Below are 22145 nucleotides of genomic sequence, written 5' to 3'. Positions count from 1 at the left end.
TCAAAAAGCCCTTGAGAGTGTGAGTTGAGATTAAGTGATTGTAATCTCCTCTAGTTAATAAGATTTCTGCAACTCTGTGGATGTAAGCAATTTGCCGAACCATGTATATTGTGTATCGTGTTCTTGATTGTATTGCTTTTACTTTATTTGTTATCGTTGGTGTGTGTTTTGCATAACATTCCACAACAATTGGTATCAAGAGCCAAAGTCGGATCTGAAGGAGAATGATGGCTGGAGATAAAGTAAATGCACCCGAGATCGAGAAGTTCGACGACACTGATTTTGGGTACTAGAAGATGCAGATTGAGGATTATCTCAATGGGAAAAGGCTCCACCTTCCACTGTTGGGAAATAAGCCAGAGAGCATGGATGATGCTAAGTGGATCCTGTTAGATCGATAGGTTCTAGGTCTTGTTCAGCTGACTTTGTCCATAACAATGGCACACAATGTCAATAAGGAGAGAATCACGGTGGATCTCATGGCGACTTTATCAAGTATGTATGAAAAGCCGTATGCGAACAATAAGGTACACTTGATGACAAAATTGTTTAATCTGAAGATGTCTGAAGGTATGTATGTTGACCAACACTTGAATGAATTCAATACGATCACAAATCAATTGTTTTATGTAGATATTGAGTTTGATGATGAGATTAGATCATTGATTATATTGTCATCGTTGCCAAATAGTTGGGATGTCATGAGGATGGCTGTGAGTAGTTCAACCAGCAAGGCAAAACTATGATGACATACGTGACATGATACTTGCTGAAGAGGTACATAGGAAAGACTCAAGTGAGTCATCGGGTTCTGGATCGGTCCTGATTGTTGACAATAGGGGTAGAGGACATGACATGCCAAGTTCCAAGAGTAGGGGGAAGAGTAAGATGAGATATGGGCAGCAGATTACATGCTGGAGTTGTGGCAAGCCGGATCACATCAAGAGAAACTAAAGGAATCATGAAAGTTCTGATGATGATGCTGTGAATGTAGTGGCATATGAAATTCATGATGCCTTACTTCTTGCAGTGCATAGTCTGATTGATGATTGGGTGTTGGATTCAGGATATTCTTTTATAGCACCTCGCATCGAGAAACCATGCAAAATTATGTTGCTGGTGATTTTGAAAATATGTATGCGGCTGATGGAGAGGCACTAAATGTAGTGGGAGTGGGTGATGTGCACATCACACTTCCAAACGAGAGCGTGTGAACTTTACAGCAAGTCATACATGTTCCAAATCTGAAGAAAAACTTGATATATGTGGGACAGCTTAATAAAGACAGTTTTGCAATAGCGTTCTCTATAGGAGATTGGAAAATCACTAAGGGTGCGTTTGTCCTAGCGCATGGTAAGATGTATAACTCTTTGTATTTAATATTAGAGTCTAATGATGTGCAGAGAAATACAATAGTGCAAAAATGCAGGCTTGATCGTGCAAAACATGTGAGGAAGCCAAAGTGAGTCAACTTTATCGTTTCTCATGAAAGCCTGGAAAGTTGGCTAAGGTTGTCAAAATCGGTTTAAGACCAGATACTCCTGATCCAGTGGGAGTTGTGAATCGCCCTGTGGATGTGCTGACTAAGGGCGATGTATGTGGAAGACAAAAGTCGGGCTTGACTTCAGTGGGTCTTCTAGCTTGAAGTCGGGAGCTGTGAGCTGCAGAGATGATATGGCTTGACTGGAAACAATGGCTGGCATATGGAGACTCAGTCTCCAAGTGGAAGATTGTTGGGGTATATGTGGAGACTGGTTTTGGAGTTGAAAAAATGTTTGCTGAAAGTTGGCTCGAGCCAAAGTTCGCTCGACATACCGCTCGAGCGAAGATCAAGTCCGAGAGTTCGCTCGAGTCCTGCTCGACACTCCGCTCGAGCCAATGTTCATTTGGTTGTTAAAAAGCCCTAGAGAGTGTGAGTTGAGATTAAGTGATTGTAATCTTCTCTGGTTAATAAGATTTTTGAAACTCTGTGGACGTAGGCAATTTACCGAACCACGTATATTGTGTGTCGTGTTCTTGATTGTGTTGCTTTTTACTTTATTTGACATCGTTGGTATGTGTTTTGCATAATATTTCACAATATGACCCACATTTGAACATCTAATTCACCCTTTGTTACTATAAAAGAAGGTAATGCCAATTAAACTACTGATCAACCCATGAGCTTTATAATTGCTCATAAATAAATTAAATTAGTACCAAGCTAGAAAAGACAAACTCAACTAAAGAGAGATACATGGGAGGGTGGTGATGCCAAAAGGGAGAGAGACTATGACGGCGACCAGCTGGTGGTGATGACAAAGAAACGACCAAATGGTACTTTATACAGAGAGATTGAGAGAGAGGTGCGGGAAGAAAAGATTTTAAAACAAAACCTTGTATCAAAACGATTTCATTTTATTAAAAGAATTATTATTTTTAAATATATATATTATGTGTGGGCATTCTCTGCTAAATGATGCTTCCGCCTGTCCCAAGCGGGGGCCGGATATCAATGGGATGGATAAAATGAATTGCCGAAAGGGTCAAAATTTCTCCTAGCAACCATTCCTTTCTCTCCCTCTCTGCCAACGCCGCTTCACACTTTGCCTTTCCCTTATTCCACAAATCAATTTTCTCCCATCACAGTCCAAGCCATGGCTTCTCCGAGAGAATCCCCCCATAGTGAAAATTGAACTGAAATCTGTCAAGACTTCGTACCCTTAACTCTCTCTCTGCAACTCTGGGTGTGTGTGTGTCTACAACACTATCTCCTTTCTATCCCTTATCCCATCAAGATGAATCTCTCGAGGGTCCGTGAGCCTTCTTAGGACCACGTGCTCCATAGTTCATCCTATTGTTAGTTTTAAGGATTCCTCTATCATTGGACTTTGACATGGTAGCTATCCGAGGGAGATTCGAAATCTCTCATGTGATCTGCCTCCCTGTCTCCCCTGTGATTTCTCAACCTTTATTATAAAGCCAGCCATGCCCAAAGCCACAAGACACACCAGCTCGACTTTTTGCTCATGGCTTCAATCGCAACAACACCTAAGAGTTGTATTAACCATCAGTATTTCATGTAAATAAAATTTGTCTAAAAAATGTTGCGCAAAATTAATTTTTAAAGTTGTTGAGAATTATTTATCATAATAATTGTATTTATCACTACAACATATAAATAAAATCATTATTTCACCATCATTATTAATAAAATCAATCACTGATAGAATCTACACATTTGTCTATTTTATATTCAAAAGTGAACAATTCAACATATTTTATACATTTAAACAATTCAAATTACTCTCGATGAGATTTACAAACTCACTCCAATCTTTAATCATAATTCATCTAAACTATTCTTACTACCAAAGCGCAACCTAAAAGAGGTGATCTGTATTGGGAGTGTAGGAGCTTTCAAATCTACAATCGGACTCAAATTTGAATCAAATCCAAATTCGTATTCAATCTCTATTCGTTTGGTTTCTAAACACATTTGAATTTATTATTATAATTTTTTAAAATTTTAATATAAAATATAATAAATAACTTAAAATTTTTAAATTTTAAATAATAATAATATTAAAAAATAATATTTTAATAATTTTATCATCTCAAGTTCTCAACTCAAATATAAAACTCGCATGCAATACGAACGCTTTCCATAAGCACGTTGTCTATTTGCCCCTCCAAGATTAGCGCTGCAAAACCCTGACATATCTCCCTCTGGATTCTTGACGTATAGATTCTCAATCATGATTACAGGTCAGCGACCCTCCCAAGAGTTCCATCTTCAATCTACTATATTTTCCATTTCATTAACCGAGTCCAAGATTTGCTGTTTTGCTGTTTGTTTTGAACATCATTGTTCGGCTTTTGGGACTATTAGACCTTGATCGAGTGGTTTACCATGATTTATAGGGTTTAGGAAATTTCGAAATTTCCGATTTTTAGTTTTTAGTTTTGAGTTTTTTATTTTTATTTTTTGTTCATGTTTACTCTTTTCGGGCTTGAGTTATGGATATTTTTTAGTTTTTAGACATGGAATTGCAGCGGACGGTCGATTTGTTATGCGTTTACTTTAGGATTCGAGTGAATTCTTCAATACTCGTAATTTAGTACCGACGTATGAAAACTCTGATGCTTAAGTTAGATTCCGAGTAGAGTAATCCTAGTAAGCAGGAGAATGGAGAGGTTATCAATCATGTTTCCCTTATAACTCGGGCTATTTACTGGTTAGCCCTGGAGCCATTTTTCAAGGGACATTTAGAGTTCCTCCTTCCCTAGATGGACGGGTAGCCTCTTCCCTTACTACCAGCCCCTATACTTGCCTACCCGCTGAACGGGCGGGTGGATTTCCCAAATTCCCAGCACTGTCCAGGGTCCCGCCCAATCAAACCAAAAACTTTCAAATTAAGTCAAACCCACAGCCATGGTCTGCGCATGGAGACCCATGGCCATGGATCTCTCTCTGCAGCCTGTGCATTGAGAAAAGAATAAAGGAGAAAGGAAAAGGAGAGAAAGAAGATGGGTGTCTAGGGTTTTTTTCTATATATACGTGTATAACGGGCTGGCGGGGGGGGATCCCCTGAGCCACCAGTCCGTCATTTCGTTTAATGATCTTGTGCATCGTCAAGGTCTTCACATGTTCTTTTACTTACAATTTTATTACTCATTCTGTTATTTTTTTTTTTAAATTCAAGGTTTTTTTTTTTTTTTTGAATTTTAAATTTTATGATTTTCAGCCTATCAATAACAAACATATAGAGAAGTAAATTTTTCTTAAATACATTTAGTATTTTTCTTAAAGCGAATGTCCCTGTTTTTTTGACAATTAATGACCCTTCATTTATGTCTTGTTTATTTAATAAAACGGTATTTGCTTTATATTGCAATAAATGTCTCGGGTCTCGAGGGTTCACTTTTTCCTATATTAAGGAAGGGATTGCTTCCTATTTTACTGTCTTGCCAAAAAATTGAGAGTGGTCTGGCAACTTATCTGCCATTGCGCTTGCCCCAGGTGATGATTTGCAAGTCATCGCGTCGTGTGATGACTTGTTCACCATCTCGGGCTGCTTTAGATTGGGCTTTGGCGGCCCATGTACCAACAGAGCCGATGAATTTTTATTGACCTTCTAAATACGGGGTGAGTTGGTGGCTGATCTAAACCTTGTTTTTTCTTTTTGTTTTTTCCTTTTAGTTTTCTTATTACCTGTGCTCTGATTTTTTACATCTTAGTTCCCTGTTTCTGATAATTGCAATGTGTATCTCTTTACAGTCAATGTAAAATGGCAGAAGGAGCTGTTTAAAGATGTGGAAATTGATACCACCCAGTCTCCAAATGTTTTCAAGTGCCAGCTGTATGATCTAACTGGGGTTCCTCCTGTAAGGCAGAAGATTATGGTTAAGGGTGGTTTACTGAAGGTAAATAGATGCCTTTGTTTATGCTGCTATAAAATCAATCCATATCTTGATCTGTTCAAATCTAGTGGATCATAAAGTAAGTCTGCAATAAATCACTCTTCACAACTCGCAACATCACCTCCACTCTCAATCTCAATCTTATATGGCAAGGAGGTGCAGTACAAGTGAAAGCTCATTGGCTACTTAAAAAAAGAAACTTATAATTCTCAAATTCATTTTGTTTGGGGGGAAATGCAGGATGATGGAGATTGGTCGACACTAGGAGTAAAAGAGGTGCTTTGACCTTCATAATGCCCTTGACTTTATCTTTTTTATACTTCTATATTTTGTTCTTAGGTGATGCGCTGCATTTATTTTGTCTAGGGTCAAAAATTAATGATGATGGGAACCGCAGATGAGATTATCAAGGCTCCAGAGAAGGGACCTGTTTTTGTGGAAGATCTTCCAGAAGAAGAGCAAGTGGTTGCCATGGTAAGATACATGACTCTTCTGTTCTGAAGCATGCACATGTATTTAAAAGTTGTTTAATATATACTCGAGTGTATATTGGAGTTTACTGATAAAAAAAAAAGAAGCAACGTATACAGGAGTTGCTTTTAAAAAATGTTGCATACAGGAGCAATACTTTTTTAATGGATATATCTGTAATGTTGTTACTTATAAAAAATATATATATATCTGTAATGTTGTTGTTTGACCTCGTGCTACAATTACCATATGCTTTAACCTTGCGATTGTATGCTAGTTAGGAACTCAGTTAGGAAAGATGACTTAGAACCATGATGTAGGTTGGATAATGAATATGTATTGTTAATAATTGACCTGGATCATGAATATCATGGATCTCCCAAAAAAAGAAATAATTGAAATATTTTCTGTATATAAATAAGTCTGGGTTTAAAAATCAGGTGTACACTTGAGAAAAATGTTTTTTCTCTCCATACACTTGAGAAAAATGTTTTTTCTTTGTTGCTGTTTTGCTATCGCTGGTTGATCCAGCGTCTGGTTTCTTTTTTGCGTAGTTTTTTCTTCTCAGTTCTGTTTGAGGGGTTGTGTTATGATGGGGTTGAGTAGTAATGTTGTTATTGATCAAAAGTGCTTTGAGTTTAAAAAGATGAACACGAGGGGTGGATAATCACTGAGAGCAGTTGTCGCGCTGTGAATCACATTTTTATTGAACAAGCCTCTATGGGATGGTTGGCTGCCATGGTGGAGGAAGGGGTAGTTTACGAGGGATCTTCTGTGTTCATCAGATCACGTAGATTTGGCTCGCAGGTGTTGGTGTTGTAGAGGCAACGCAACTCTTATGGGAGCTATTTCTCTCTTTCGGAGTTTGTCCAAGAGAAACGGCGCGGCTTACTAGTGATTCCGGAAGGGAGGGAAGGGACTGGCTAGAGGAACTTTGGAGAGCTGCTGAAGGATTTTTCTGCAACTTCCTCTGTTTTGGGAAGGAAAATCAGAGGGAGCCTCCCATGGCTGCCTCCTTCCCCATCGCAGGGACACCATGTTTTCTCTTTGTACAGAGAGACCTTGTCTCGAGTTCCAAAATCTGCAGAGAGGTCAAGTCTGGCGAAGGCGCGGCATTGTGAAGAGGTGTGTTTGGGCAGGTGCTTGTCGGGGCCAAGTTTGTCAACTCTGCATCATGCCTTGGCTGAGATGGAGACGCAAGTGGGGGGTTATCTTCTTAATATGAGAATGATAAAACGTTGTGTTGAGGAGGCTTTGCAGAGGGAGATGGTTTTCAAAATAGGCCAGGGAGAAGGCCCCTTAAATGTGCCGTTTCTTGTTTCTGGGTTTAAGGGTAAAGGAGTGGTTTCTGAGGGGCCTCATTTGCAGGCCGTCTTTCCAATGGCCCAACAGCCTTCTGATGGGTCTCCTTCGCAGGCTTGCTTTCCAGTGGCCCAACGGCTTTCTGATGGGCCTGCAAGCTATCCCATGGCCCAACGACCTAATTTTTTGGGCCAGCCCGTCGCTCAGGCCCAGGGCTCGTCTGTTGCTTGGAGACGTAGGGCTCCTTACAGAGAAGCCCTTTCGTCTTCTCATCGTCCTTCGTCGGCAGTGGGGCAGGGGTCGATAGCGATGGCGGCGATCTCTTTGGAGATGGCGGTGGGTTCGACGGAGAATTCTGGGGCGTTGGAGTTGGTGTTGGTGGGTTCGACATAGATTTCTGGGTCCGTTGTTTCAAATATGTGTAAAGCCGTTCCATCTCCGGAATCTGCTCTGAAGCATAAATCTTCGGCTTCTCTGTCGTCGGTGACTCATGAGACGACAGCCACAACTTCGATTTCCCGTGTAACAGCAACTTCCAAGGTAGCCAGCGGCCCAACGCAAGGTCTTTTGGAACTCGGGAAGTCATTGGATGGGCCACCACCCACTGTGGTGGCTCAGACTACGTCGCTGGTACTCTCTGAACCTTCGCTTGACTTTATGGCGGTGACGGCAACCTCAGTTTTGAGATCCCAAGTGACGGCAACCTCCGAGGTAGCCAATGGCCCTCCGCAAGGTTTGTTAGAACTCGGGGAGTTCTTGGTTGGGCCACCACCCTTTGTGGTGGTACAACCTATGCCGCCGGTACCCTCTGGGTGGTGGCCCAACCTATGCCGCCGGTACCCTCTGATCTTTTGCCAGCCTCTTTGGTGACAAATTATTTGCCGGAGTTGGCAGTTTCTCCGGGATTGGAGATGGTAGAAGATGCTGGCACTTTGATTTTGTTTTCTAATAACAGGGAGGGGGAGGATGAACCTACTCCAATCTTCTCTTTTCATCCCAATGTGTTTGATTGGGTTATTTAGAGAGCGATGGATATTAAGCATATGGTAGGAATCTCTTATGGGGATTTTGAAGCTGAATTTATGGCTCTACTTATTGCTGTAGAGGCTGTGAATGCCCAATCCAAGTCCGATCAATTATTGGCTTCGGCAAAAAAAGGGAAAGAGAACTCAGAAGGTTAGATTGGGCAATGAAAGAGGATGGAGGTGAGAAAAGCTCTACCCGGGAGCGTAGTAAGGGGAGGGGTAAAGTGGTTGTTCCATGAAGCCAAAAATAATTTCATGGAATGTAAGGGGGCTACAGGATCCTAATAAGCGGCTCCAAGTCAGAAATTTACTTCGCCAATGGAAATAGGACATTATTTGCTAATAAGAGACTAAGTTGGAAGCTATCACAAGACAAGTAGTTTGAAGCTTATGGAGAGAGCAACATGTTGAGTGGTCTTATTTACCTTCAAGAGGAGCTCCCGGGGGAGTTCTCATTATGTTTGATACAAGGGCGGTGGAAAGGGTGGAAGAGTGTGTGGGTGTTTTCTCAGTTGCATGCTCTTTTGTTAATCTAGAAGATGGCTTCAAATGGACTTTTGCTGGTGTTTACGGCCCAAATATTGATTCTGAGAGAAGATTTTTGTGGGACGAACTGGCGGGAGTCATTAGTTGGTGGGAGCTTCCAAGTTGCATCGGGGGGGGGGACTTTATTACATCTCGCTTTCCATGCGAAAGGTCAGGAGCTCCCCACATCACTCATGCTATGAGTGATTTTTCTGACTTCATTTCAGAATAGGAGCTCATGGACATTCCATTATCTGGTGGCACGTTTACTTGGTCCAATAACCGGGATTTTCCTTCTTGGTTGAGGATCGATAGATTTTTGCTAACCTCCGATTGGGAGTCACATTTTCTGGATGTAGCTTAAAGAAGATTACCTCGTTTATACTCCGACCACTTCCCCATCATTTTAGATTGTGGAGGTATCCAAGGGGGTAAAAGGTATTTCAAATTTGAGCATATGTGGCTTAAAATTGACGGTTTTGTAGACAGGGTCAGACTATGGTGGACTTCCTATAGTTTCCAAGGCTCTCCAAGCTTCATTATGGCAAAAAAGTTGAAAACGCTAAAACAGGACCTGAAGCAGATGGCTAACTCTCATAGGAGGAACAATGATATTGATACATTGATGGTAGATGGGGTAGCTTCTTCGGATCAGAGGGTTTTCAAAAACCACATTGAACATTACTATCAACAACTCCTATTTGAGGAGCATAATTTGAGACCGAGAGTGGATGGTTTGTCTCTTTTCCCTTTAGACTATCAGTGCATAGGGTGGTTAGAAATGCCTTTTACAGAAGAGGAAGTAGGCAATGTTATCAGATAGGTATGGCAAGTGATAAGGCTCCCGGTCCGGATGACTTTACTTTGGGTTTCTTTCAAGTTTGTTGAGAGGTGGTCAAGGAGGATATTATGCAAGTCTTTCATGATTTTCATTCTAATGCTAGATTTGAAGAGTCTCAATGCCACCTTTTTAGCCCTCATTCCTAAAAAGGTGGGGTCCACGGATGTGAGAGACTTTCGCCCCTTTAGTCTTGTGAATGGTATGTACAAGATTCTATCCAAAGTATTAGCAAATAGGCTAAGCTAAATGGTGGAAAAACTTATTTCGAAGTCACAAAATGCGTTTGTCAAAGGTAGACAAATTCTTGACTCGGTACTTATCGCAAATGACGTATTGGATGGTCGATTGAAGTCTAGAGAACCTGGTTGCTTTGCAAGTTAGACATGGAGAAAGCATACGATCATGTAAACTGGAAGTTCCTCCTTCACTTACTTGAAAGATGTGGTTTTGGGGGAAAATGACAGAAATGGATAGAATTTTGTATCTCTTCAGCTCGTTTCTCTATTTTGGTAAATGAATCTCCGGTTGGTTTCTTCAACTCCTCTTGTGGCCTGAGACAGGGAGATCCGCTTTCTTCTCTTCCTTTTCTTTTTGTCATGGAAGCTCTCAGCAAGATGATTGAGGGCTTGGTGGATGGTGGGTTGCTCCATGGTTTCTCAGTGGGGAATGACAATCTCCATATTTCTCACTTGTTATTTGCAGATGACACGCTCATCTTTTATGGTGCACACCTTGGACAAGTCCAAGACTTGAGGGCGCTTCTCCTTTGCTTTGCTGTTGTGTCAGGTCTGAGCATTAACCTTGCAAAGTTAGAAATAGTGCCAGTGGGGGCTGCCCCCTATGTGGAGATTCTAGCTACTACCCTGGGTTGTAAGATATATTCGCTCCCTTTGAAGTATCTTGGCTTACCTTTGGGTGCATCTTTTAAATCTGAAAGGATTTGGAACGATGTAGTCGTAAGGGTGGAGTGCAGATTGGCTGCTTGGAAGAGGCTATACTTGTCGAAAGGTGGTAGGTTGACTTTGATTAAAAGTACTCTTTCTAACTTGCCCACCTAGTTTTTGTCTTTGTTCCTGCTTCCCTTAAAGGTGGCTAATCGCATTGAGAAGATATAAAGGGATTTCTTATGGAGTGGATTGGGAGAAGAGTTCAAATCCCACTTGGTTAATTGGTCAACAATTTGTACCCCAATTTTGGGAGGAGGTTTGGGGATTCGCCATTTGATAAAATTCAATCAAGCTCTCTTGGGTAAGTGGTTGTGGAGGTACCAAAATGAAAGGGAGGCACTATGGAAGTCCGTTATAGATTCTCAATTTGGGGAAGCTTGGGGAGGCTGGTACTCGAATGAGGTACGAGGTTCTCATGGTGTGAGCTTGTGGAAAAACATTAGAAACATTTGGAGGATCTTCCGGGGTCATGAACATTTTGTTGTAGGTGATGGTTTGCGTGTCCCTTTTTGGCTTGATATATGGTGTGGCAACCACTGTCTACGAGATACCTTCCCTGCCATCTTTGCGATTGCTAGAGTAAAGGAGGCATCGATTGCCGACCTTTTGGTCTTTTCTAATGGCACCCCCTAATGAAATGTTGATTTCATTAGGGCAGCTCATGATTGGGAGTTGGAGTCTTTTACGGAGTTCTTTGCGGCATTATATTCTGGAAGTATTCCAGGGAGTTTTGGAGACAAGATACTTTGGAAGCATTCTAAGAAAGATACTTTCTCTGTCAGTTCTTTTTACCATAAGCTCATGAACTCCGGATTGTCTATGTTCTCGTGGAAGAGCATATGGAAGAAGAAAGCTTTTTCAAAAGCAGTTTTTTTTGTCTGGACAGCTTCTTTGGACAAGATTCTCACTATAGATAATTTGAGGAAACGTTGAGTTATTGTCCTAGATTGGTGTTGTATGTGTAAAAAGCATGGGGAGTCAGTTGATCATCTGCTTCTATACTGCGAGGTGGTAAAGACGATATGGGATGAGGTCTTCTTAAGAGTCGGATTATCTTGGGTTATGCCTTGTAGGCTGGTGGACTTTCTTGCAAGTTTGAGAGGTCTTTTTGGAGATTCTTAGGTTGCGGCAATTTGCAGATTGGTACCAATATGCTTGTGTTGGTGTATTTGGAGTGAGAGAAATTCTAGATGTTTTGATGATCTTGAGAGAACATTGGTTGAGCTTAAAGCTTTCTTATTTTAGTCATTGTTTCTTTGGGTGGGGGCTATAGTTTGTAATGGATCTAGTGTCCATGATCTTCTTCTTTCTATTGTAACCTCTAGCTAGGCGGTTTGTCATGTATACTTCCTGTGTACCTGGGCCTTGCCTATTTCTAAGAATACAATATCCTTGATTACCTATAAAAAAAAAAAAAGTCTGGGTTCAATCGTCTTAACTTCATATTCATGACCAGAAAATGAACGAAATTCATGGAATCAGACAAATTGGAGCATAAAAAAAGTTTTTTTCTTCCCTTGGGTATGATGCGGTCACAGAAAAAGGTTACAATCATGTTTGGTTTAGGCTGAGGTTGGCCTGTTCATCTTGAAAATCATGACCACGCTGTGCCTATTATGGCATCTTCTTGCCACAACTTTGTCTCTCTTAATTTTCTAGACTTCAAAGACTTTTTGCTCATATTTCTTCTTTTAGCTGGGTGTTTCCTTTACAAGCTCCCCATTCGTTTGGGTTGCACGCCCCTTTGTACTTTTGATCAAATGTATTAATTATCATCATCAAAGTAAAATGGATTAGTTATCAAAATATTTTTTCCCTTAATTTGAAATTAGGATATTGTTATTTTTTTTTTTACTGATTCAATATCTTAGAATCTTAGGATAGTGTTATTTTTTTTTAATAAAATATTTGATTACTTATCCATTTTTTTTCTAATTTATACCAAGTTTGCTTTGAAGGTCATTGTTTTAATTTTGATACTTTAGTCTTTTCCTCTGCTTTATGAATTGAAATTCTCAGCCCTTGCTGTTTCTGTTTCTAGGGTCATAGTGCTGGTCTATTTAATCTGGGAAACACCTGTTACATGAACTCCACAGTACAATGTCTGCATTCTGTTCCAGAGTTGAAGTCAGCTTTGGTCAAGTGAGTTGTTTTCTTCAATTATTAAAGGGGAATTGTTTCAGAATGTTTCTCTATATTGCTGTTTTCATAGTTAATTTGCTGCATTTTATGTGACTGGTGTGCATCAATTTGTAAAATCTGATTAGGTACTCACACTCTGGAAGAAGCAATGATGTGGATCAGTCTTCTCATATGCTGACTATAGCGACACGTGATTTATTTAATGAGCTTGATAAAAGTGTCAAACCTGTGGCACCGATGCAATTTTGGATGGTTTGTTCTCTTGTTTTACCCTTTTATTTATTATTGGACACCTTTTTTATCTTTCCTTTGCAACCAGGGTACTTGTGGGATTTGCTAAGATCCCAAGTGTAGCACCATGGACAGAAAAACCTATAGCATGAATCTGGAAAAAAATTTGCAAAGAACTTTATTGTTAAGAAAATGAAGTAGCATATGTGTCCTCTGCTTGCACAATGCCACGTGCTTAGGGCTTATAGAAATGTCATTCATCCCATGCTTTCTATTATTGCATTGCTAAAGTACACAGTTCATTTAACACTTCGTAGGAGTTCTTTCTTGGCTCTGTCTTCCATCTCCGGTATGGGAGTTCATGAACTTACTCAGCCATAGTTAGGTTTTTTTTTTGCTAGTTATTTCGACATGCATCAAATTCATCAAATCTGAGCCTCTTCATAAACATTACTTTTGGCAAACGTGGTCCATGATTGGTTGCTATTGCATTTTTCCTGCTGGTAATGGAGGGAAAACCTATTATGTTCATTTGTGATGTTTGCAGGTGTTGCGTAAAAAGTATCCTCAATTTGGCCAGCTGCATAATGGTGTCTTCATGCAACAGGTCTTAAACTACCTTCTTCTGATACCTTTAAAAAAAACTACTTTCTTCTGATTGTAATATCTTACTAGTTTGATTTGGTGATAAGTTTATCTATTCAATTTTATCTATGTCACAGGATGCTGAAGAATGTTGGACCCAGCTTTTATATACACTTTCTCAGTCTCTTAAATCAACTGGTTCTAGGTATTTTTCCTTTTACTCTGTAGGATGTAAATGCTACTGTACTATGTCCATGTGGATGTCTGGGAACTGATGTTGGCTGTAGAAAAAATTATAGTAGATTATTGATTGCTATATACTTCCCTGTGCCCACTCTCCCTTTTCCCTCCTTCAAATTTCTTGCATGGCCAATTTTCACAAAAGGCTGTTTCTTCTGTAGCACTCTGATCCTTTTTTGTCTTACCTGCATTTATTGGTTTAATTGTTTCCCTTTTTTTTCCTATCAGTAGTATAACGTCATCCTGTATGACATTCTCTTGCAGTGAAATTCCTGACACTATGAAGGCCCTCTTTGGCATCGAACTTGTTAGCAGGTAGTCATGCATGCCGTTATTTCATAATTAAACATTGGCTTAAAGCAGTAGTCTCAGTTTAGTTATTACTTCCTCGATCTGAACATAAAGGAGAGTTTACAAATGATACACATTTTAATGAAATGAACACTCTTTCCCAAAATACACATATGGACCAAGAAAGGTGGATTCATATTTGAAAGGAAAAAAGGTGAGTTCAAGTTTTTAAGATAAGGTGAGAAGTTAATAGATATCAATTTCATTTTATGAAACTCTCAATCTATTTTGGGACAGTCCAAAAAGGAAAGCACATTGTCTGCTGTGGGACAAAGAAATATTGGCTTTCATAGGCAGAATTCCATGAGTAATTAATCATAAATTGTACCGAGGCATCTTTTTATGATTCACCTGAATTCTCTTTTATTAAAACCTGGAAGATTGGTTATTTTTTGTATGAATGTGTTATTTGTGCTGGTGCGAGCCAGGGTGCATTGTCAAGAAAGTGGTGAAGAAAGTTCAGAGACAGAATCAGTTTATTCTCTTAAATGCCACATATCGCAAGAGGTGAACCATTTGCATGAAGGACTAAAGCATGTGAGTATAATCATCCAATTGTGAAGGTCTTTATTTTTTTCCACTTTAAGCACTTGCAAATTACCATGTCCATTGGAATTTGAGTTTGTGGTGCTCTCTTTGTATTTGCTAAATTGAAATTTTGTGTGGAATATGTGGATGTTCAAACTTTGAGTAAGCAAGCAATGACGAATTTCTTTACCCAGAGATCCTCCACTTTGAGGTGTTGAATAAGCTTTGTTATCTTGTTAATTTTACTGGTTATTGTAGGGTTTAAAATCAGAATTGGAAAAGGCTTCTCCTTCCTTGGGGCGTAGTGCAATTTACTTGAAAGAGTCTCGTATCAATGGCCTACCAAGGTACAACTTGCTTCTTCTGATTGTAAATTGTACTTTTTATTGCCCACCCGTGGGTAGCCCAAGTGGTAAGGGCAAACTAGTGTGCATGAGCCCCATGTCACAGGTTCGATTTCCCCTGGGATCCAACTGCGATTTAAGTGGGAGGCTGTGGGTTGCTGTGCTAGTCTCCCTGGGGGTTTAGTTTCCATGGGTGAGTCATAAGGGCTCTGCCGTGGGATGGTTCCCCCATCATTAAAAATAAAAAATGTACTTTTTATCCTTTGTAGCATGGAAGCCACCACTGTGAGGTTTTAGGACACGTGGATGTTCCTATTTAATGTCTGAATTATCCTGATTAGAAGAGCAATAAGAAAATCTTTCATTGCAGTTTATATGAATCCTTACAGTTGATGCATTTTTTTTTTTTCTCAAGGTACTTGACTGTTCAGTTTGTGCGTTTTTTCTGGAAGAGGGAATCAAATCAGAAGGCCAAAATTTTGCGGGTAATGCAAGTTTCCTTCTCCTGTATATTGTTACACTGCAGAGGGTGGGTTTCTCTTTTTCATATCATTGTGGAAATTGAGATGAAAAAAAGGGAAAGGAAATAAACCAAGAGCTCTCTCTTTTATGATTATTCTGCGTAGTATGGGTTAAGTACAAGTCCACATCCTGCTTCTGCCTATTTAAAACTGTCAGTGTCAATGTTACTTAAAAGACTTTACTTGTCTCAGAAAGTGGATTATCCATTGGAGTTGGATGTTTATGATTTGTGTTCAGATGATCTCCGCAAAAGATTGGAAACTCCTCGCCAGGTTTCTGCTTACATATGGCTTCGATGAACTTTTTGAATTACATCTCAGTCTAAAAAATACTTGATTCTTACCTCATGTTTTGTTGGACATTGTCATTTCTACATTTTAAAACTTAGGTGCTAAGGGACGAAGAAGGCAAAAAACTTGGTCTGAAAGCTAGCAAGGATGGTGTGGATGGTGCTGGTTCGAAAGATGATGTGAAGATGTCTAATGTAGAGGTGACTACCCAACCTAGTTATACACACATGTACAAACACTTATTTCTATGTGATAACGGAATTATGATCTGTTCTCATCTTTGCACACAGGGATCATCAAATGTAAGCGGTGAACCATCCAATGCTACATCCCAAGAAGGTACCAACTTTATATGCGTGTTAGCTGAACTTGGGGGTTCCATTGTACAATTAATTCGGGCTTTTGGAAATCTAGTGCATGTGGTCCCTTATTTTTGCTGTTTGACTGATTCTACAATGCAGGTGGTCCATCAGACAGGGAAACACATATGACTGGTGTTTATGATTTGGTCGCTGTGTTGACCCACAAGGGTAGGAGTGCTGACTCGGGGCATTATGTTGCTTGGGTCAAGCAAGAAAGCGGTCAGCTCTCTGCAAAATACTGTTTCGTACTTCATTTCATGTGGCTTGGGCTCAATGTAAGCTTTCAACTGATGAATAACCATTGTTGATCTCAGGGAAATGGATCGAGTATGATGATGACAACCCAATTGCACAGCGGGAGGAAGACATCACTAAACTGTCTGGAGGAGGTAAGATTGGAATTTTATTGGCTCGCATGATGGGATCAGTTTGCCCTGGCACATATCTGCAGACAGGCAAAAGTTAATTGGAAAACCATCCTTGTTAGTTAGTGTGCCTCCAATAGAATAGGGATACGTTTTGTGAGGACTGAACCAACCCTTTTACATTTTTTTTTTTTTTTTATCATTTATGAACCATAGGATTTGTCCATCTAGATATGGTTTTTCTCTACACCCCAAAATCATTATCAAACTGTACCTATGCTGAAGTTTCATCTTTTCTTGTTACAGGTGATTGGCACATGGCTTATATATGCATGTACAAGGCCCGAGTCGTCCCCATGTGATTTTTGTTGTCTCTTAGACCTGTTGAATAGGAATTAAAGAATTCTGCATTGTTACCACTGAGGTTTAAAAAGAAGTGTGCTACACAGCCTTCAATTGGATGGCGTATTTTAAATTCTTTATAATTCAATTTCGGTGAAAGAAAAAAAAGCTGCGAGTATAATCTTTTTCCGCTGAAATGCTTGTGTTTGGGTAAGTGAGTATTCTCGGGTCTTTTGTGAATAATAGTGAAAAGTTGACAGAAACTTGTGTAACCAAAGAGATGATGCATTTTAGGACTTTTTTGTCAGACTACACTCAGGTTCAAGTTGAGTCAGTACTTCAATCTCCAATGAAGTCAATATCTGATCAAGAAAAAAAAAAAAAAGAAGCCCACGATTGATTTCTTGGGCTGCATGACCAAGCATGCGTCTAGAAGCAAGTATCCATATTTTCTTCAAATAATAGGAAGAAAACTCTGCAATTTTCCTCTTCTTCAAGTATCATCCAATATTGAGACAGGTCTTCACGTGCACTGCAATGTCCAGCTTCGAAGAAATATCCTGCATATTGCTTTCAAGCAAAAGCTAGATTAATATTTTATTTGTATCATTTTGCTCTATAAAGGCCCAGCTATGTCCCCTTTAGTTTCTTCCGCACCATGCCGTAGGAAGAATCCAAGCAAAAAAAAAAAAACAACTTTTCTTTCGAGCTTCTTAGACCGGTTGGTATGTTTAGCTTATAATCATCGTGTTTATTTTTTCAGAATTTCCTTCTCGATTTTTCTCTATAGGTTTGAACGTTACAGTTAACAAGGCGACATGAGGAAAAGAATCATTGCTCGTTTCAGAAAATTTATTTCTTGCACTGGTAAGCATTTTATTCATCAGTAATGTTAGACTAATTTCTTCTTCTTTTTTTTTCTTTTCTTTTCTTTTTTTTTTTTTTTTTTTTTTTAAAGGGGAGGGCTGGAAGGGGGTTTCGAATCCAAAATTTTCATTTAAAGAATCGGATCATATACTATCAGACCATCATACTTTTGGCTCATTTCTTAATCACACTTTACGTTTTAAGTAAAATAGAGATAAAAATGTGAATTATACAATATTTATTATTATCTAGAATTCATTTAAATAATAATTAATAATAATCATATTCAAGTTCGAAAACATTTTAAAACAGTTAATATGATTCGATTTAATTTATAATTTTTTTTTTTTTTGTAAATTGAGTTTACAAGAGAATTTTTATTTCACAAATTGCTTAATGTAAAAAAACAAAAAACTGCATGCAGCAGCTGCATCTGGAGCAAGCAATAATAGTAGTCCGCCCCACACAGCCGGTGTGGACTTGCGCGAGGAATATTCAAATGCCTTTCGTACAGAGTCTTACGTTGAGTTTTGGGCACGCGTCTTTTCCCTATCCAATGCTGATTCTACCATTCCAACCACTGCAGCTCGGCTCCCATCCTACCGCCTCTTTGCCGAACACCTCCTCGACCCGGACCAACCCACCGTCACCCGTATCCTTGCTTCGGCCCGTATTCAACCCCCTTACCAATCCATTTTATCCGATTATTTTATCCAAACCGCCGATGCTTCTCTCCTATGTGGCCTGCTATTGAAAGATATTGACCGTACACGTGTCATACACAGCTCTCTTAGAACAACTACCCTTTTGACCCGGGCCGACTTCATCAACCCGTTTGTTTTAACCGCAACATCGCCCACTCGGGTTCGGGCTATTCAATCCAATTGCCTCGGATTGTTGAAACAACTCGAATCAAGCCGTGACAAGGCTCAAGTCAAGCTTCGGCTTGTAAATAGATTAGAACGTGGCTCGGCTGTTTTTCTCGTGGCTTTGACGGCTTCACTCGCTGTAATAGTCGCAGCTCACGTTATAACTTTACTCGTGGCCATGCCGGGTCTTATAGTGGCTTCACGAGAGTTGGTTTCCACAAGGGGGCTAGCTCGTGCAATGGCTCAGCTCGATGCAGCCGCTAAGGGGACTTACATATTGAATAGGGATTTGGACACAATAAGCCAGCAAGTGGCGAGGCTGAATGACGAGCTGGAACACATGCGAGCATTGGTTAAGTTCTGGATTGAGAGAAAAGAGGACAAGCAGCTTCAAGCCAATGAAGAAGTGGCGCGACAATTGAAGAAGAATGATTGCAGCTTTAGGCAGCAGCTGGATGAACTAGAGGAACATTTGTATCTGTGTTTCATGACCATAAACAGGGCTAGAAACCTGGTAGTTAAAGAGATCGTGCAGCAGCCCGAATGATCAGTTTGAAAACTTTGTTCTTTGTTTGACAGTTTCAAAACTTTCTTACAGTACACTGACATTGATTATATAGAAGTGCTATAGTCATAAAAAGATCTCATAAATATAAATTTACAAATTGACATAATTTCATATGATATGTTAGATTTACTTTACAATGAAAATAACTTACTACATCAACCCACGTTAATTTATTAGTTTACTTTTTATGGGCACTCACTAAAACATTTATCTTAATCATATTATGCTTTGACACTTGGAGACTTTTCTTTCTTACACTTGCTTTTATCTATCATTCACCCCATTATTTTTTATGACCAGGATGGCATGTTTTTTAGTTAGATGTGATCATGGTAGTATTCTATTAGTTAGAAATCTTTAATTAGCTTAGACTTATAAAAACAAAAAGTTAGAAATCAGACCAGAGAAAAGCTTCATATGCTCCCTTAAGGCGAGTTGAAGTATAGCTTAAACTTTGGATTTGTTAGAAAATTCAATGAATGAGAATATAGAACATGGGATGAGAATATAGACACTGCTAACATTGAACACCTCTTGCATATTTGTAGGGTGCGGGTGAACTGCTTTTGACATATTGGAACCCAGTGAGAGGAGTACTACTGGGCTTTATTTTTGCTCATCTGTTGTGTCATTGTACCTCACCACTTCGTGATGGGTATTTATATCATTATTCCTTTCGGTCTTTGGGTTTATTCACTTGCATTTGAGCATGCGAAGACTGTGATCAAGTTGGTCAATTTTGGAAATCAAATATCAGAGGGTAACAGAAAAGATGTGAAAATTCTTGATCAGTTTGCAGTTGGAAAACTATGAGCCTTTGGTAGAGCGTGGAGCTGTGTAGTGGGGAAGCTGGTTCGGTGCAGTGGGCTACACGATTTTCTCCTCTTTCTATTTTCGATCTCCTGTGTTTTGGTCTATGCATGGTGTTCATTCCAAAATTGCTTACGTGCCGCATTGGGATTGGAGGACTGTTTTTCTTATAAAACCAGATGGGCTGTTAATTAGAAGCGTTTCCCTACATTTATATAGGGTAATAAAACACAACCTGTCGCTGAAATCATAGACATGTTGAGAAACTGCCGTTGAAGAAAGTTTCGGGAACGTACAGTTAACGCAACGCAACGCATGAAGGTTATCATTATGGGTGTGGCTTTGGTGAGGAATGAGTAAGATCACTACGAGCAGTGTTTCAACCCCACCAAACAAATAAAAAAGTCTATTGTATATGGTACATGTGCTCATAATAGTAGTTGCGAGCCACCTCAACCTATGTTTCCTTTATCCTTACCTTGAAAATAATGTTGTCCTTCTAGCTAATTATTTAGAGAGAGAGAGAGAGAGAGTGAGAGTGTAGCTTGTAATAAACTAGGTCTTATAATTAACATTCAATGGGCAACAATTATGACCCCAAATTTAGCAGAACATGTTACCTTAATTCATGGAGTCCATTCTTTCTTATATAGGGGCTTGAGATTAATCTCTAATTGTGTCTAATTAATGTAGTTTTAGTTGGTAATGGCCTCTCACAACTCAAAAACAACAAAATTAGTACCAATAAACTGCCTATAGTTACTGTTCACAGAAAAGCCCAATAAAATTCTCTCTCTCTACGTTCTAAGCAATATCGTAAAATTTGTCATGTCTCCAACACCACTCTAAGCCCTGGTTTGCTTTGATAGAGATTATTTCATCTCATCTCATATAATCATTATAATTTTTTTAAACTTTCACATAAAATATAATAAACAATTTAATTTTTTCAAATTTTAAAATAAAAATAATATTAAAAAATAATATTATAATGATATATTTTTTTAAACAACCGTTACTTATTATGGCTCCTCAACCTCACTTACCATCCAATTAAGCCGTTTGAGGCATATCATGTTCTTCTTTTTGCAAAACCATGAGACATACTATCATTTTCTCAAAAAAAGGGATTTTAGTTATTGGTTCCATTTGGTTGGGTTCGTGCCAACTCACGCTTTAATATCATCTATTTTGCCCTACTTAGAGTACTAAATTGACTTAGACAAATATTAGTGCATCTCCAAAATTTAGCTAAATATCAATAAAATGATCTGTATTGAAATAATCAAAATGAGAAAACTCTACATATAAACTACAGTACCACCAAAGTTTCCTTTAAAGATATATTGTTCATTTTCAAAAGAAATATTTTAATCTAAAAATATACACCAACTGCACATTAGGACATTGCTCATTTTCTTGCTATTTGGTTGGGCCTTTCATATTGGGATGCAATTATTAATCAATATATGGTTAGCGTAGTTGCATAATATAGAAAAGAAAATTAAAAATATTATTATTAAAAAATAATATTATATTATTATTTTGACCAATCCAATATTAGATTATATTTTGAATGGTTTTCATTTTATGTAAAATATGTAATTTTAACTAAATTTTAGAGATAATTTTAATAAAACCAATACTAATGCTCTTACTCGAAACTCCCATGAACTTTGATCGAAAGAAGACAAATCTCACAAGACCTTTCTTTATACGTTTACTTTGTGTATAAGGACAATCATTAATCGTGCAATCTTTCATGAAAAGAAAAAATAATCACCTCCACGACGCCTTTTTTCTTTTATTAGCCATCTCAACCTATCTGTGATTTCAAATTCTTTATATATATATATATATATATATGACCACGTGTCTCCACCTCATAAAACATGAAAAAAAAAAAGTGAGTTTAGATCCGATATCTTGTGAAGCTTCCAAGAATCAAGACTATTCATTCAGTAGATCAAGACAATAAATGGGTACAGACTACAGAGATCATTTCCATAGGAAGCAAGAAAAAGTGCAAATGTTGAAGCTTGACTGTTAAGAAAAGCCAATCACACGCTTTTCAGCAATAGAACCGAGAGAGTACCGGTTTTGTTTGGAGCCATTCCAATTTTAATAGTAACTTCGAATCGTGTTCTTTACCTTTTATCCAAGGCAAGGAAGGACACAACTAATCAAGAATGCACGGGATCCACAATTCAAAGAG

The 22145-nt window shown here is 38.9% G+C and overlaps 2 protein-coding genes across 2 annotated transcripts; both read left to right on the top strand.

The window, feature by feature from the left end:
• The first annotated feature begins 437 nt into the window (after positions 1–437).
• Positions 438–17019, top strand: LOC118348954 (ubiquitin carboxyl-terminal hydrolase 6-like). The gene is made up of 20 exons (XM_035691562.1): positions 438–570; positions 634–713; positions 1493–1594; positions 5221–5406; positions 5644–5679; positions 5770–5877; positions 12556–12656; positions 12782–12908; positions 13435–13494; positions 13610–13677; positions 13977–14027; positions 14492–14600; positions 14850–14938; positions 15351–15420; positions 15649–15729; positions 15846–15947; positions 16038–16086; positions 16209–16328; positions 16424–16498; positions 16781–17019. The coding sequence occupies exons 1-20, from the start codon at positions 438–440 to the stop codon at positions 16834–16836; spliced, it is 1803 nt and encodes a 600-aa protein (XP_035547455.1). The 3' UTR covers positions 16837–17019.
• Positions 17020–17495: 476 nt separating this feature from the next.
• On the top strand, positions 17496–19173 carry LOC118349061 (UPF0496 protein At3g49070-like). Its single transcript, XM_035692578.1, has 2 exons — positions 17496–17683; positions 18108–19173. The coding sequence occupies exons 1-2, from the start codon at positions 17635–17637 to the stop codon at positions 19097–19099; spliced, it is 1041 nt and encodes a 346-aa protein (XP_035548471.1). The 5' UTR covers positions 17496–17634; the 3' UTR covers positions 19100–19173.
• The last annotated feature ends 2972 nt before the right edge of the window (positions 19174–22145 follow it).

Source organism: Juglans regia, chromosome 7 (genome assembly GCF_001411555.2).
Source record: "Juglans regia cultivar Chandler chromosome 7, Walnut 2.0, whole genome shotgun sequence".
Taxonomy (NCBI): domain Eukaryota; kingdom Viridiplantae; phylum Streptophyta; class Magnoliopsida; order Fagales; family Juglandaceae; genus Juglans; species Juglans regia.
This window is presented reverse-complemented; position numbering and strand designations above follow the sequence as displayed.

Excerpts from the sequence above, each read along its gene's own strand:
- LOC118348954 (XM_035691562.1), top strand. The coding sequence starts at position 438 with ATGGCACACAATGTCAATAAGGAGAGAATCACGGTGGATCTCATGGCG. Across the intron at positions 5,878-12,555 it reads AAGAGCAAGTGGTTGCCATG|GGTCATAGTGCTGGTCTATT; the intron begins GTAAGATACATG and ends TTCTGTTTCTAG. Across the intron at positions 15,730-15,845 it reads GATTGGAAACTCCTCGCCAG|GTGCTAAGGGACGAAGAAGG; the intron begins GTTTCTGCTTAC and ends TTTAAAACTTAG.
- LOC118349061 (XM_035692578.1), top strand. The coding sequence starts at position 17,635 with ATGAGGAAAAGAATCATTGCTCGTTTCAGAAAATTTATTTCTTGCACT. Across the intron at positions 17,684-18,107 it reads AAAATTTATTTCTTGCACTG|CAGCTGCATCTGGAGCAAGC; the intron begins GTAAGCATTTTA and ends AACTGCATGCAG.